This window comes from Pinus tabuliformis, chromosome 1_1 (assembly GCF_031772625.1).
Source record: "Pinus tabuliformis cultivar Carrire ecotype Pingquan chromosome 1_1, CPIR1, whole genome shotgun sequence".
NCBI classification, from domain to species: domain Eukaryota; kingdom Viridiplantae; phylum Streptophyta; class Pinopsida; order Pinales; family Pinaceae; genus Pinus; species Pinus tabuliformis.
Genome location: NC_142297.1, coordinates 960671900 through 960689826, shown reverse-complemented (window position 1 = coordinate 960689826; position 17927 = coordinate 960671900). Strand labels below are relative to the sequence as shown.

General features: G+C 41.1%; 1 protein-coding gene across 6 annotated transcripts in view; it reads left to right on the top strand.

The window, feature by feature from the left end:
- The window catches only part of LOC149217678 (thiamine biosynthetic bifunctional enzyme TH1, chloroplastic-like), a 132270-nt gene extending 116363 nt beyond the window's left edge, over positions 1-15907 (top strand). For all 6 annotated transcript variants that reach the window (XM_089393035.1, XM_089393034.1, XM_089393033.1 and 3 more), the window contains 5 exons: positions 13350-13484; positions 13716-13780; positions 14009-14136; positions 14880-15133; positions 15245-15907. In XM_089393035.1, the coding sequence (XP_089249161.1) occupies positions 13350-13484; positions 13716-13780; positions 14009-14136; positions 14880-15133; positions 15245-15764 (1102 nt within the window). In that variant the 3' untranslated portion in view covers positions 15765-15907. The remainder of the gene's footprint in view (positions 1-13349; positions 13485-13715; positions 13781-14008; positions 14137-14879; positions 15134-15244) is intronic.
- Positions 15908-17927: the final 2020 nt, after the last annotated feature.

The window sequence follows — 17927 nt, the reverse complement described above, 5'->3', positions numbered from 1 at the left end:
AATCGATGGTACCTCTCCCTACAGGAGTACACTTCATTTTGTTTCCCATCGTAATTTGGAAGTCCATTTGCTCCTCGTAGGTAGAGAAATATTCTCTAAACCCTGTCATATGAGTTGATGCTCCATTGTCTATATACCAGACACCCTATGAAGCAAATCTTGACAAGCAAGCAAATTCGTCCTCCAACCTGGAAGATAAATCTGAAGCCTCCTGAATGTCAATTATGTCCATGGTCATGCTAAAGGATTTACTGTGTGTTTTTCCTCTTTCCACGCGACGCTAATTCTGCAACTCCAAACTATTGCAAAAACCCTCTGCATCCAACTAAGGAATCTGCTCAGCGAAAATCTGAGCTGCTGTTTCTCCCTTTGACTGTTGAAATCACTATCCTGGGAAACCTTGAGTTTTCTGCACACCTGCAACTGAAAACTGAACCCCTACCCAATAATTCGAACTGCTAATCTGGGTACTGCACACCCTATGAGAATTTCTGCCTGTTGCTCCCACTAAACAACGAAATTCCCTTCTTCGCTTCTGAGCTTCCCCACTGATCACCCACATTTTGATACCATGTGAAAATTTCATCTATTGCAACAATTGGAAATTATTCTTCCAATTGTTAATTAAATTTAACAATTTATTTGCCCATACAAACAACGAATAATCTACTGCAATTTTCACAAATAAACTGCAGAAGAAAATAACGCTAGAAAATGAGAAAATCTAGCGCACATAAAAATTACAATTATTTTTGGACAATTGTACCTGGAAAACCCAATTTGGGAAAACCAATGTAGCAGATGAGGGTTTTATTATTATTCTTCAACAACAATTATGAGCACAATAATTTAGATGCTCTACTGACAATCTAAACTGAGGAAAAATATTGACAAAATTATTGTGAGAATTTTCTCTCACCCCACAACTAATTTCTGTTCTCGAGACTCAAAGTTAAATCCATCAGTTGCTATTATGCACAATTGAATTTTAGAATGGTGTTCTTTAAGGAAATCGTAGTTTATTAGTGTAGATTTTCATGAATCTCCAACAGTTACATAGTCATGGTTGGTTGCTTTATTTGTTGATGGAGGCCAATAAAAGAGCTGGCACCTGAAAAATGTGCTTTCGTGGAAGATCCTAGGCAAGTGGATATTCAAAGTTCTATATCATCTTCTATGTAGATTCTCTTTTAAATAATATTTGAGACTAATCTTGTTTATGCAACATTCGTGCATTCCGTTTTTAGGTTCTGTCAATCAATTGTAAATAGATATGCCAAAATAGAAGGGGAGCAGGTGAGTAACAGATGTAAAGTGTAGCTCATTGATCTGAAAATGAGATCTTAAATCAATATTAAGGTATTACAGACTTATGTGCAGGAATGCCTATATTATTTAGTGCAACGGATCGAAAAGATTGCGAATAATATAGACAATGAACAGTTATAAAACATAATAAACACACACATCAACATAGCAAAATAATCAAGGAGTTCACTAGACTTCCTGGCTACATCTCCTGGTCCAGATTTCAGTGTCGACCTCTATATTATGTCTTTAAGAGCAGAATATTACAAGTGTGAGCTCGAATAGAGTCTCAACACAACAGTGACAAAACAACAGGGATTTACTCGAAATCCTCGAGTCTAAAAGAGTGCACAGACTCTCCCTCTTGCTCTCTGTCTTCTGCTTTCTCTTGCTCTCTTCTCTGTCGTTGTCTCTTCTGTTCTGCCATTGGATGGCTTTTAAGCCTATCGGCCCTGTCTGTTCGCCTTCCCTCCTCGGGCTTTCGGGCTCTCGACCCTTGTCCGTTCATCTCCCTTTCGAGCGTTAAACAATCATTGTAAAACGCTTAAGGTATGGTGGCCACCTGTTTTCAAACGGAAAGGACCAGTGCGGGTGAAAATCCCAAAGAATTGCTTCTCTGTTTACACAGAGAAATACACAGAAATACATAGGAAAAATGCTTATTAGCAGACTTCAAATTTTATACAGTCGCACCTATAAACCTCGTCGGGTCCGCCTTGATCGCAATCGCAAGTCGCATCGGCTATGGGTCAAACATCAATACACGGGGAAATACAAAGAAATCCGCAAAAACCGGACTTCAAATATATTTAAATCCAACCTATAATCCTTATCGGGTCCGGGTCTATCGCATGTCGCATATCGCGGGTCTTTGTATTGTTTCCAGTCCACTCGCCGATCGCCGATCGCCGATATCGGTGTATCGCATATTGGCCCTTCGCAATGCCACGGGCCATGGTCCATTCCCATATATTGTTGTGATGCGATATTGCGATGCAATCTCCGCCGTTGATCTGCGATCTTCAATCCGACGGATGACAGTCATTTCGAATGGCCCACTTGCACGGAGATTACCCACCCGAAAAAGGCGATTTTCTCTCTCCTGTGGTGTGCTACGTGTCGGCCAGTGTATGGAATCGGGCGGAGCCTCTCCAATACTGCTTACTGCCTGAAGCCCGCCCGAAATACCGCTTACCACGGAACTCAAACCCTTCGCTATTTTATTTCATAACTCCTTCGGGTCTGCCTATGTTAAGTCCTCCCTTTGGTTCCATGCAATGCAATATTGGTAGTTGATCTGGACCGTTGATCTGTGCGCTCGATCAACGGTTCACGTTGTTTCGCTTGTATCGCTATCGCATTTCTCTTAAGGCTAAGGCCCGTTAACACTGCTTGCTTTCTCCCGATGCGATATCAATCTCGTCCGTTGATCCCGTAGATCCAACGGCTCTGGGGCATTAAGGCTATGCTTCTTCGCTTTCACTTTAACTTGGCTTTTTCGCCATTCTTTCATTGTTTCTCCACCATACTCTGTTTTATAACTCCGTCGGGTCTTTCCTTTGTTAACATATTTGAAGACTTAGACTTAGAGGTTTTATTCAAGATCCATTTTGGATTACGCTTTTCCACTGAAAAGCTTTTGGACCACCAAAAGTTGGTTTTTAGGCATCGATCAAGTGAGGATACAACTCCCTCACTTGTTTAACTTCTATCCATCATGCTTTGCTTGGATTTGAACCTTTGAGCCCTACTCTCAGGTACTCAACATCCCCTCGACGCATAGTTCTCACCTTCCTGTCCAGAACTGTGTCTTCCTGTAACTCATTGAGATATTCAGGCAACATATCCTCGATAGAAGGCAACTGACTTTGCTCTTCAAGATCTTCAATCATTGATGGTTCATACAATCTCAAGTTTTCTGCATTAACGACTGAATAGATCTGCATATAAGCTGGTAAATCAAGGAAAAAAGCATTTTCACCAATTTTATCAAGTATCTTGAAAGGTCCATACCTTATTGGTTTTAGCTTCTTACCTTCACCTTGCATTCTGTCTTTGCTGATGTACAGCCAGACTTGATCACCAACTTGAAAACTATGCTCAACCCGATGCTTGTCATGTCTTGCCTTGTACTTGGCTTGACTTCTTTCCAGCTGTTCCTGTACTGCCTGGTGAATTTCCTGGATTTGTTCAATGAACTTGGTTGCTTTGTCCACATCACTGTGTCCATCAACTGCTATGTCTTTACCAAAGACAAAATCCAAGGGAGACTTTGGTATAAAACCAAAACAAGTCTCAAAAGGAGATCTCTGAGTAGAAGAGTGCTTGGCACGGTTGTAAGCATGCTGCACATAACACAAATGCTCATCCCAAAGCTTGGGATGCTTGTTGCAATAGCCTCTGAGCAACTGGATCACTGTCCTGTTGACCACCTTTGTCTGACCATCTGTTTGTGGATGAAATGCTGTGCTCTTCTTCAACCTGGTGTCCATCAACTCCCATAAACTTGACCAAAACTTCCCAATAAATCGAGAATCTCAATAAGATATAATAGAAGTGGGTAAACCAAAATGAACCCATATATTCTGAAAGAACTGTAATATACTTGTTTTTTTTTTTTTCTCGGTAAAGTCTAAATCTATTAATAAAAATATAGTACAGACAAGAGAGGCAAAAGACCGTCAGACCGGAAATGATGGAATCATCAACCTCGGTCCCGGAAGAGAGATACAATCACAGAGCTACAGAAAAAACAAAAGACCGACAGACCGGAAATGATGGATACATCAACCTCGGTCTCGGAGGGAGGATGCAAACACAGCTACATCAGAAGATTCGAGAGCAAATACTAACAATCAGGCTATTATCCCAGCGGGACAGTGATTGCACCACAATGTTTTTTCCCCTTCTTTTTGTTAACTTTTGTCCAGCCTTCATGGGGATGATGGGCAAGAACAACTTGAAGACTGGCGTTCTCCATCATCGGGGACTCCTTCTCTGAATCAGAGGAAGAAGTCTCATGGGGACGCTTCTGGGAGTTTGCTGGGACATGGGTGTGCCCCATATTGTCCGAGGGCGGTTCCATCTGCTGCATCGTCAGATCTGGTTCTGATTCTCTTTCCTCCTTTTCCTTACTTGGGGGACTGGAGTTTCCAGCTGGCGGCGTTGGACATGGAGCCCAACTCTTGGGCTTAGAGCGTGCGAAGAGGCCCTTTTTCGTTCTTGCTGATAGCGATGGGCAGGAGTTATGCAGGTGCCCTGTTAGGTGACAATGGCGGCATCTGAAGGCAGTGTTTTCGTATTCTAGAAACTGGGTCCAGATGAGGTCCCTGATCTTGAGATTGATGTACTCTGGCAATCCCTTGCTTAAGTCTAGCTCCACACAAACTCTGGCGTATGTATAGAGACCCTGCCGTTCTCTCTTGTAATCTCCCGTTAGAAAGCTACCCAAGGCATTGCCTATTTGCCTGTATACTTCTGTACGCCACAGGTGAACAGGGAGATTTGGAAGTCTGATCCATACCGGGGCTTTGGTGATGACTGCTGAAGCTGGGTCAAAATCTGGAAACCATGGAGTTAGGAAGAGGCCAGCTGAACCCATGAACCAAGGGCCTTCGTCTAGGGCGTTGTAGCAATGCTCGAGTTCATCGAACAGCACTATAAAATAACCCTTTGCACAGAAATAAACCTTGTAACGGTCAGTCCAGTTGTCTTTGATCCAGTCATGAAGATCCTGTGAGCGCGGCCAGAGCCCATTGAATCTGCAAATGATGGCCCTTTCAGCAAATTTCTGGGTGTCGTCTTCAAGATCAGGGTAGGAGATCTCAACTGAGGGGACCTCCTCCAATTTGTCAACCAAAAAAGGCTTGGGTGAAGTCTGCATTGGTGGATCTGTCTTTTCAGTCTGTTTGGCATGGACTGCATCTTTATACGAAAAAGCCTTAGCTGAGGAAGGTTCTCCTCCAGCACCTCCTCTTAGACGAAGGGTTAGGATAATAGATGCATCTTTCTCAATGCCATAAAAAGAAATAGGGAAGAGATCCTCAAGATGTTTACCTTCGTAGAGAAGCCTTTGAGCTGCAAGGGGGATCCCCAGTTTGCTGTTCAGTGCATGCTTGAGATTCCACACTAGATCCGTCTGGCAAACCCATTGAAGCATAGTTTTGCCTGAAAGGAGCCTGATTTGTATCTGGAATGATGAGGAAGATTCTGAAAGCCTTTTTCCCCAACCGTTCTGTGGAGAGGGTAGGTAAATGCTTTGATTGATTTTCGATTCCCGTATTTGTCTAATGAGCAGGGGCTGCGTGCTTCTGTTTGGAACCGTCCCTTCCATTCTGGAGGCCTGGGACAGAGGAGAAGCTACGGGATCTGCATGATCTTTCTTGTCCACCTCTCCGTCAGTCAGAAGGGGGCTGCAATGGCACGCAAAGGAAGCAGGGGGCCAGGCTTTCCTTGAGTTCTCGGCTAAGGGATTTGCAATCCCTTTTAGGACTACGGCACCAGTGATCATGGCTTGGAAATCGTGTGTACCTGCCTTAGAGGGAAAACCTCTTGGTCTTTGCCCAGATCTCTCCGTCCCCATCGCAGCCAGAACAGTCTGTGATCCAACGGCGTCATGGGGCGTGAAGGCAATCGTGCAGGGATTCGAGCTGATGTTCTTGGCGAGGTCCTGATGCGTATCTACAGCTGAGAGACAGCCCCTCAATCTCTGCCCTGATCTCTCGAACCTCTTCTCACGCAGAGCAAGCCGAGAGCCGACGGCGGCCGAGGGCAAGGAGGCGGTGAAGCTAGGGTTCGCCATTCTTCGTTCGTGGAGATGTGTCTTGGAGCTGTAATATACTTGTTACATGGTATCAAGATACACATTTTACTGAACCTATCCACAACAACATACAAATAATCATGACCTTTCCTAGACTTTGGCAATCCCCCAACAAAATCCATGGAAACATTTTCCCAAGGATGAGAAGGAATTGGAAGTGGAGTGTACAAGCCTAATTTTCTATTATTGGGCTTCCTTGTAGCACACATAGTACACCCTTTGATATATCTAGAAATTGTCTCATGCATTCTTGGCCAATAACAGAACCTTTGCAATTGTGCAATTGTTTTACTTACACCAAAATGCCCTAATATGAGAGAAGTATGTGCTTCTCGAATTATGTTAACTCTTTCAGTTTGTGGAATGCATAACTTTCCCAAATGATATAAAGTTGGTCCTTTACATAATAATCCAATTCTTCTACTTGCTTGCCATGACATAAAGTTACATATACATCTTTAAAATCTACATCTTGAGCATATTGTTCAATGTAACTTTCATGCATTACTGAGTTATGCTTAAGTATAGTCGATGCATTTATGATTGGTCTTGATAACATCTCTGCAACCTTATTGTGTATGCCTTTCTTATATCTGATGACGAGATGAAATTGCTGTAGAAAACCCATCCACCTATAATGTCTTGATTACTGCAATTTAGTTTGAGAGTGCAAATATTGAAGTGGTTGATGATCGGTATGTATGATTGTTTCTTTACCCATTAGGTAATGTTTCCACTTTTTCACACTTTGTACTAATGCATACAATTCTTTATCATATGTGGGATAATTAACTACTGCAGAAGTAAATGTCTCAGAATGATAGCATATGGGTTTTCCGTGTTGCATCAACACTGCTCCCATGGCATAGTCACTGGCATCCATAGTTTTAAAACTCCGACTCCGACTCCGACTTGGCCGAGGATCGACTCCGACTCCGACTCCGAAACGGTAATGACTCGGCCGGCTCGATTTCAGTGACTCGGTCGTTGTAAAAAATACATTAAATATTTTTTTTTTTTATAAAAAAACATAATTTTAAAGATTTTAAACATAATTTTAAAGATTTTCATTCATGTTTCCAAACACAACATTATAATATAGATGGAAGACAACATATGATCAAAGTAGGCTCATGAACCAATCCATTATATCAAAATGGTACCCAATGGCAATACATAATCAACTGTCATACATGATCAAAGACTCAAACCAAAAAACACATAACCAAGGAGGCTAGAAATGGCCTCTACAACAAAAGTAAACTGTGACCAGACTCCAGTACTAGTACTACAGCTATTGGCTAGTAGCTACTGCCATAGGAGCCAAGATCATGTCGATCAATCTCTGGATCATCATCAGAGTCAGATAGGGGGCCCCATGGCTCCTCCTCATCATCATCATCTCCAACTGCAGCTGTAGAAGTGGTACCACTAGCAGGCTGTGCAACTACAGCAGATGCAAGCTGAGATAGAGTAGATATGCGGCTGCGCTTCTGTCGTGGCTGAGCAGAGGAAGCACCTACAACTGGAGTCCTTGCTGGCTGTGAGACTGAGGCTGGTGGATTGGGATCTACATTCAACTGAACAGCATGTTCAAGTTCAACTGATGTCTCGATATCTAAATCTAAATCAAGATCCTCATCAGGATCAAACTCTGCTGGACGACTCTCCACTACCCAATCTGATGTTGGATCAATGTCTTCCAACACAATGGGATCTGAATCAGGTCTTTTGTTCAACAAATGGTTTTGTCTGAGCCGGAGGTTGTATTGGACATAAACTAGATCATTTAACCGTTTTTGATCCAAACGGTTTCTCTTCTTTGTGTTACTTGGGAGCAGGAGCGAAAACGGGAGCGGGAGCGACATTTTCAGAAGCTCCTGGTTTGGGAGTGAATCCCAGAGGAGTTCGACAACCAATGTCACTAACATCAAGGTACATAGAGGGATTGGTGCTCTTGATTAAATACGAGTTCCATACCCTAATACATGACAAAATTCAATGGAAACATTGCAATCTTGAAATCCTGAAAAACTGATAAGTCTGCTTGATTTTGAATGAAATCTAAAATTCTACTTTCTCCATATGAAATCCAATGAGGCCGAAACCACTCTCAAACATCCTGAGTCATTTCATGGTAATGTTAAAAATTTAAGTAAAAGGATGAAAATGAAGATTAAGGAGAATGCCACTTTTACTTTAAGAATTTAACATTACCATGAAATTTGAATAGCATATCAATAGTAGAGAGCATTTGAGTGTGTTAAATAGGGTTTGGGAGGGGGAAATGAACCCCAAATAACATTTAGCTAATTCATAAAACACCTTGAAGTCCAAACCAATCACCAAACTCCTTAAAATTTCATTAAAATAATGTTAAATCGCTGTTTTAGTGGGTTACGGGCCGCTGTTTGTGACTTGGCCGAGTCAGTACAGGAAACGGCCGACTCGGCCAACCGAGCCGTTTTCTGTACCGAGTCACTCTGGAGGGAAATGGAACGGACCAACTCGGCCGTTTCCGTTTCGAAACGGCTGTTTTTTAAAACTATGCTGGCATATGTCTCGATCTCAAATGGATGTTGAAGATCTGACAGTGCTAGTACTGGTGCTGTACTGATTTTCTCTTTTAAGGTGTCGAAGGCTTTCCACTGTTTGCCTCCCCATTGAAACACATGTTTCAATCTTGTTAAAGCATGTAATGGAGCTGCGATCAAAGAAAAGTTAGCAATAAACTTTCTCTAGTATTGTGCTGCCCCTAGGAAACTCCTAACCTCTGTAGCAGATTTGGGTTTAGCCCAGTTCATAATGACTTCAACCCTAGAGGGATCTATCTTCAATTCACCACCCCCTACATTATGACCCAAATAATTTAAAGATGTTCTGCCAAATTCACATTTTGACAGTTTTACATAGAGGTTTTCTCTATTTAAAACATCTAAAGTCTGCTTTACATGCTTTACATGGTCTTCCCATGTCTTACTAAAAACAAGAATGTCATCTAAATAAACAGTCACAAAGTCATCAATAAATGGTCTGAGTACATCATTCATGACTCTCATAAATGTAGCAGGAGCATTAGTTAAGCCAAAAGGCATAACCAACCATTCATAAAGTCCTTGCTTTGTCTTGAAAGCAGTCTTCCATGCATCCTGTTCTGCAACTCTGACCTGATGATAGCCACTTCGCAAGTCTAACTTAGAAAAGTAAACTGCTTCTTTCAATTGATCTAATAAATCATCAATACGAAGAAGAGGATAATGATTCTTCATCGTTATTTTATTTAGTGCTCTATAACCAATGCACATTCTCCACGAACCATCTTTCTTTCTCATCAGCACGATTGGAGATCCACATGGTGATGTGCTTGGTCGTATAAACCCTTTATCGAGCAACTCCTGTACCTGCTTCTTTATCTCTGCATTATCTAAAGCTGATAACCTGTACATTCCAATGTTAGGTAATGGAGCATCTTGCTGCAAATAAATATCATGTATTATTTCTCGCTTGGGTGGCAGACCTTTTGGTTCTTGAAATAGAACATCATACTCTGAAACAACTTTAACTAAATCAGTTTTCTGTTTAGAATCACAGCCTTCAAATGCATTGGATTTTTCAGGGTCCTTTTCCTTTACAACCATTAGTAAAAATTGCTTACTTGAATTCACAATTCTTTTCATCTGCCCTGAGTTTATGAGAGAATAGTTACCTTTGAGTTTATGAGCTCTTACAATATATTCCATTCCATCTTTAGTGAGTTGATACTTATTCTCAACTCTATAGAAAATAGCTTTCCTATCATACAAGTATGGACTTCCCAAAACAATACCACATATATCCAATGGAACTATATCTAACTCAACCTCATCTACAAATGTTGATCCAATAGCAAACCTAAGTTTACATTGTCTCGTTACTTGTAGCTTTGTTTTATCACACACCCAACCTAATGGATATGGCTTCTCATGAGGTTTTGTTTCTAATCCCAACTTCTTTACAATTGTTTCAGAAATCAAATTTACTTGTGATCCACTATCAAATAAAGTATCAATCTTATTATGCTTGGAAATTACTCTAATACGAAAAAGCTCATTTCTTTCCCTCTCATTACTTTCATTATCAACAGATTGTGCAGAATTACTTGTGGATGCTTTAGAATCTTTACCTTTAATACCTATGGCTGTAACTGTTGTTTCATCGCCTGAATCTAATCCCAAGTCCTGCTGAATAGCAGCAACATTCTTCTTCTTCTTTCCACCGAACCTCTTAGGTCTCCGTTCTAGATGCAGAAACCAACAGTGTGTCTCATCGTGTCCTTCTTTCTTGCAATGAGTGCATGAAGGTTTATCCTTCTTTACAGTGTTTGCTTTCCTCTCCTTCCATTTTAGTTTCTTCTTTTCCTTACTCTTGCTTACAAAATATTTAGATGATCCCTCAACCTCTGGGTTTACATTCTTACCTCTAGCCTCTAGATGTGTGGCTTGAACTGATACATCATCTAAGCTAGTGGGATTAAACATGAGAATAGTATACTTTAAATAGCTATGAAGACCACCTATATACTTCAATAAAGTCTCAGGGGAATCTATGATATGCCTAGAGTTAAAGCTCTCTTTCTGAATTCCTGAGTATAACTCTGTACACTCTGACCCTTCAACTGACGAAGAGTTTGCCAACTCATTGCCTGCTGCATGTAAGCTAAATGATAGAATTGCTTTTTGATAGCAGAAACAAATTCATTCCAGGTAGAAATGATTTTACCATGTTTTTGCAGATTAGCTTGTGTCTTGCCTTCCCACCATACTAGTTCAGTTCCTCCAAGTCGAAGGCTAGCCATCTGAATCTTCTTCCTTTCTGAATCAACGTTCTGCACCCTGCAATATACATCAATTTGTCTTATCCAATTATCTAGCTTTTCTGCATTGAGTTCTCCATCATAAATTGGCAAATCAAACTTCACATATAATTTGATTAAGGAAGTTTTCTTCTTTTTCTTAGAAGAGCTAGAAGATGATGAGGATGATGAAAGTGATGATGGAGGAGATGGTGGAGAAGGCATTTCTCCTTTTCCTTTGCCTTCTGGAGGGGCAACTAGAAAGGTTTCTCTGCTCCTTTGTCTGGTTTAGGTGTTGAAGTGCTTTCACCTCGACCCTTCTTAAATTCCAGATACATCTCTTCCACCATGGCTTGGAGTGCCTTAAAACTTTCTATAAATTGAGATTCTGATCCCAATGGAGTTTCTTCTGCCATTCTCCTCTGAGAATAGACTCTTCCAATCTCTGGATTAGCCTCAACAAGTTCTCCTTCTCCTAGTCTGAGCTTTAATCTAGTTAGCATTCAAAATCTAGCACAAGCTTGTCTAACCTTAACAAAACCAAATGCTCTGATACCACTTGATCTGAAAATGAGATCTTAAATCAATATTAAGGTATTACAGACTCATGTGCAGGAATGCCTATATTATTTAGTGCAACGGATCGAAAAGATTGCGAATAATATAGACAATGAACAGTTATAAAACATAATAAACACACACATCAACATAACAAAATAATCAAGGAGTTCACCAGACTTCCTGGCTATCTCTTGGTGCAGCTTTTAGTGTCGACCTCTATATTATGTCTTTAAGAGCAGAATATTACAAGTGTGAGCTCAAATAGAGTCTCAACACAACAGTGACAAAACAACAGGGATTTACTCGAAATCCTCGAGTCTAAAAGAGTGCACAGACTCTCCCTCTTGCTCTCTGTCTTCTGCTTTCTCTTGCTCTCTTCTCTGTCGCTGTCTTTTCTGTTCCGCCATTGGATGACTTTTAAGCCTATTGGTCCTGTCTGTTCGCCTTCCCTCCTTGGGCTTTCGGGCTCTCGGCCCCTGTCCGTTCATCTGCCTTTTGAGCGTTAAATAATCATTGTAAAACACTTAAGGTATGGTGGCCACCTGTTTTCAAACGGAAAGGACTAGCGCGGGTGAAAATCCCAAAGAATCGCTTCTTTGTTTACACAGAGAAATACACAAAAATACATAGGAAAAACGCTTATTAGCGGACTTCAAATTTTATACAGCCGCACCTATAAACCCCGTTGGGTCTGCCTTGATCGCAATCGCAAGTCGCATCAACTATGGGTCAAACATCAATACACGGGGAAATACAAAGAAATCCGCAAAAACCGGACTTCAAATATATTTAAATCCGACCTATAATCCTTATCGGGTCCGGGTCTATCGCATGTCGCATATCACGGGTCTTTGTATTGTTTCCAGTCCACTCGCCGATCGCCGATATCGGCGTATCGCATATCGGCCCTTCGCAATGCCACGGGCCATGGTCCATTCCCATATATTGTTGTGATGCGATATTGCGATGCAATCTCCGTCGTTGATCTGCGATCTTCAATCCGACGGATGACAGTCATTTCGGATGGCCCACTTGCACGGAGATTACCCGCCCAAAAAAGCGGTTTTCTCTCTCCTGCGGCGTGCTACGTGTTGGCCAGTGTATGGAATTGGGCGGAGCCTCTCCAATACTGCTTACTGCCTGAAGCCTGCCCGAAATACCGCTTACCATGGAACTCAAACCCTTTGCTGTTTTATTTCATAACTCCTTCGGGTCTGCCTGTGTTAAGTCCTCCCTTTGGTTCCATGCAATGCGATATTGGTAGTTGATCTGGACCATTGATCTGCGCGCTCGATCAATGGTTCACGTTGTTTTGCTTGTATCGCTATCGCATTTCTCTTAAGGCTAAGGCCTGTTAACACTGCTTGCTTTCTCCCGATGCGATATCAATCTCGTCCGTTGATCCCGTAGATCCAACAGCTCTGGGGCATTAAGGTTGTGCTTCTCCGCTTTCACTTTAACTTGGGTTTTCCGCCATTCTTTCACTGTTTCTCCGCCATACTCTGTTTTATAACTCTGTCGGGTCTTTCCTTTGTTAACATATTTGAAGACTTAGACTTAGAGGTTTTATTCAAGATCCATTTTGGATCACTCATTGTTGGTAAACCAATTAAAAAGATCTTCTGAACATTTTTCGCCTCCTCTCCTTGTTTTTGTTTACTTTGTGCAGTTTTAACTATACTGTATAATTTATTCTATTGGCAATATCACATCATAATGCCTTTTGTGTGGCTTCTGAAGCATATGTTTATGGTTTGGTTCTTTAGACTTCAGGTGCAGTGACCAAATGCATCTATCTGATTCTATTAATCTGGCTGTATTCTTTAGGCAAGAGCTTTTACCATTGTCAGATATTGTCACTCCTAATTTGAAAGAAGCATCAGCTTTAGTAGGTGGAGAGTCGCTGGAAACTATAGCTGATATGCGTGCAGCTGCAAAATCCATACACAAGCTGGGACCAAGGTTATTATACTGAAATATACTTCACAGTTTGTATTGACATAGACATAAGTTGGAACTATTGAACTATGATGTTTTCCTTGTTTTCTGGTCAAACTCAGCTAGTTTAACGTTAAGTTATTTCTTAATTAAAATTTACACTTTAAAATATTAGAAGTCAATATATTTGGCTGACTCAGTTTCATAACTTGAGCAATCAGGTTGAACTCAACCGATTTTACTTTCCTGGTTCAGGTATGTTCTCATAAAGGGAGGTCACCTAGATACTGCTGGATCTGTCATTGACATTCTTTACGATGGTATATTTAAGGATGCTTTCTTAATTATTCAGACCTTTGAAGGAGGCATATCTGTGAAAAATGTTAGAACTTAAAACTAAATGCTGCATTTTTTGGATGCAGTGTTTGTGTTTCAAACTTAACAACACTGATTTTTGGCATCCATTTTCCATTTATATTTTTGGGTTATGTTGATTATCTTAATATCTAGTCAAATCGTTATCATAAATTGTGAATATCATACTGCAGGAGAAACTTATCACGAGATTCAAGGACCACGTGTTGAGACTCGTAATACCCATGGAACTGGGTGTTCTTTGGCGTCATGCATTGCGGCTGAACTTGCAAAGGGAGCTCCAATGCTTCCAGCTGTCCTGGTACATGCAATCTTGCTCATCTTAACAATCCATTCTCTATTGGTGTTGATAAGTAGGAAAAAGGCAATCCACTCATGCTAACCATGAACCTAGCGAGTCATCTCGTTGTAGTGTTTGGAATGCGTCACTCCAATACCTCTCTCTAGAATGGGAAAAATATTCTTAAAACAGGCTGTATTACTGGCATTCAAATTAACATTAAGAGAGAATGATCAGAATTAGAAACCAAATCAACCATAATTTTCTGCAGTTTTCAATGAGACTTTTACTTTTTCAAAATGGAGAGAATTAGCAATCCTTTAAAATTGAGTGAGGTATCATACTATGGCCATAGTTGTGATGCTCCCGAATATGAATCCCTGGTATTCCCGACTTCCTGAGTATGTGAGTATGATCCTTGGATAAGTACTTGGATCATTACTTTTCTGATTCCTGTTGACAAAGCATTAATTGGTTAATACACACCATACTTCACAAGTTCCCAGCCCTGGCCAGTATTCCTTAGTTTGCTAAGTGATGATTCCATTGTCAACACTTGCCATACTCATCAGTGCCTATTGTATTTAAATGATTTTTTGTGTTTTCTTATACCTCAGTATGCTGAGTTACTTGCCTTGGTGAGCACAAATCAAGTAAAACTATGAAACTATGACTATGACTGCAAAATTTGATTATTGATCAAAGTTGTGTATCGTAACTATGATTGTGACTGCAAAATTTGATTTCTGATCAAAGTTATGCAGGCATCGAAGCGTTTTGTTGAAGAAGCTCTTGAATCCAGTCGAGATTTTTTTATTGGAAATGGACCTCAAGGTCCTTTCAATCACTTCTTCAAGTTGATTGATACGGAAACCAGCCCAACTAAAAGAAGATTCAAGCCAAATGATCTTCTTTTGTATGCCGTAATAGATTCTGGAATGAATAAGAAATGGGGCCGTTCTATCTCAGAGGCTGTCAGGGCTGCTATTGAAGGGGGAGCAACTATCATACAGCTGAGGTTTATGAACTGTTGAAACTTTTGAATCCATCATTCCTATCTTGATTAAATTGCTGAAGTTGGGTTGAACTCACAAAATGAAGGCCTAAATTTTATGGTTTTGCTTTGCAGAGAGAAAGAAGCTGAAACCAAAGACATCCTCAATGCAGCCGAAGAATGTTTGAAAGTTGCACGGTCATATGGAGTACCTCTGTTGATAAATGACCATTTAGATGTGGCACTTGCCTGCAATGCAGATGGAGTACACCTTGGGCAATCAGATATGCCAGTTAAAGTAGCTCGAGCTCTTCTTGGACCTAACAAAATCATCGGAGCATCATGCAAAACTCCAGAGCAAGCTCTAAAAGCTTGGAAGGAGGGTGCAGATTACATTGGGTCTGGTGGTGTTTATCCAACTAATACAAAGAAAAATAACCAAACTATTGGGTTGAGTGGTCTGCAAAGTGTCTGTGAGAGTAGTCCATTGCCCGTCGTTGCTATTGGAGGCATTAATATTGAAAATGTACATGGGCTCATGGAAATGTATCTACCCAATTTGAAGGGTGTGGCAGTTGTTTCTTGTCTGTTTGACAGCAAAAACATCTCTCATGAAGCTCACAAACTGCATTCTGTGTTAGCAAAGTATGTTTAGAGTCGAAAGTTGAAACTGATTGGTTAAGATTCCAGGTGTCTATCTCCCTTCATGGGTGCCTGGATTCTAGAAAATAACATTTCGTTTGTTGAAATCTTTGTAAAAGAAAAATAAGCTGGCCCCTTGTCAGCTTTCTCTGTCTAGTGTCTTCTAGGGCTTTCATTGAAAAGGAATGAGATGTTGTGTGGTGCCTGTGGCCGCTTATTTTTCTTACTTTGCCTCAGAAATCATTGCCTTTTGTAAGCTTCGATGTGGACTGTCAACATATGTCACTGAACTCTTCTTCAAGGTACAAGCCTGGTTTTCCAACAGCTTGAATGTGTTGTCTCTAGTAACATGATCACATAATGCCCCAAAGTAGACAATATAGGATGCTTGTCTTCTGATTTTGAAAGACAAACAGCTTTCCCTTTTCTCCTTTCTTTTCAAAGGGAAAAAAACTTAAGAAATCTCATCAGGGGATGGCCATCTTGCTGAAGGTAACTCAAATCCCTGAATAATTAGTTTGAAGCATAGGGAGGCTTACAACATACCCCACACAGCCTTGGGCCAAAATCCCACCGCAATGCATAAATGGTTCTCAATGGTTCTCCTGTTGGAGACGTCTGAGCAGGCTTCAGTTCGTGCCAGAACTCAGTGGGCAACATTTCATTGACCTAGGGCATCTGAACCACCCAGCAGTAGTCTGCCAACTGGAAGCAGATCAGTTTAAGGTTATAACCCAGGACCTAGACAAACGGATCGCCTTGTTAACAAATGGATATTTTTGAACTTTTTAATTTGAATTACAGATTTTTGTTAACAAATGGATATAAAAGCCTAAAGACTCTGTAACAAGACGCCCTGTTTGACAGAAAGCTCAGGGGCTTGAAAGTTGCGTGCTCTAAGCAGAGTAGAAAAAACCAAGCTCTATAAGCGCCTGAAATGCAATAGATCTGGAATGTTGATGCAAGCAAGTCGTCATTCAATGGTAACTATTTCCGTTTTCCATTACTGTTGACACCTAATCATCAGGATTGGGTGAATATAATGTAAATAAATAATAAGTAATATGAACAGTCATCGGGAGATGAAGTGAACAGTCTCTCCCTCATGTATATAATAAAGACCAACCTGAAGAAATAATATACATATCAGTTTGTTTTGAGGAGTTACTGCCTAGCCTGACATGGTATCAGAGCCAGCTCCCAAAATTAGTTGTAACTCCCTTCTGCCTACTGCACTCTCTGTCCACTGCCCCTATGGAGTCTGCCTACTGCGCTCTCTGTCCACTGTCTACTGTGCTCTCTGTCTACTACGCAGTTTGTCCACTGCCTCTCTACGTGCCTACTGCGCAGTCTATCCACTGTTTTCTTGCTGCCTAAATTCAGAAACCATTACTGCGCGGCGGGACGGTTGGCTGCATGGTTTTCCGCTGTTGATCTTGACCGCCTGTCTTCCTCACTTGGACAGCAAACTCAAATGCTCTCCTGCTTCGTTGAAGCCATCTCATAATCCTATCTGCGTGAAGCATTATCACCAGAAACCAAAACTATCACCCACGCTATCACTGCTCCGTTGAAGCCATCTCCGTTAAAACCAGAACTATCGCAGCATATATTTGATTGATCGCTGCCCCGTCCACCGAACGGTCTCTTGTTGCGTGGCCCCAAGAGCCATCTGCGTGATAGTCCGTTCCTGCGTGGAAGGGCTGTCAAGCACCGTAGTTCGTTTGTCAAGCACTGTAGTTCGTTCCTGCGTGGAAGGGCTGTCAAGCACCGTAGTTCATTCCTGCGTGGAAGGGCACCAGGTGTTCCGCACAACCACACTAAACCATATGTTCGATCTTAGGGTAGGAAATTTGAGATGGCTCGTGGTAGGAGAAACAGTCGTGGCTTCAAGGTCTAGAGAATCAAAGGGATTTATGGTGATTTTTTAGTCTTGTCAGTGAGCTTTGTGGATTTCATTAGTTCTACTATTATGTTGCCGCAAATTGTAAGCAGCAACTCTAGAATATAGATGTTTAATGTTTTGTTTAAAACATTCTCAGACTACATGGCAAACCATTGGGATGAGATGTCTGCCATCAGAACTATGAAATGAGTACTGAGTTTTTCGACTTTGGACGCTGCCTCTTGTTTAATGTTGTCCCATATTTATTTAACGCTGCCATCAAATTTAAAT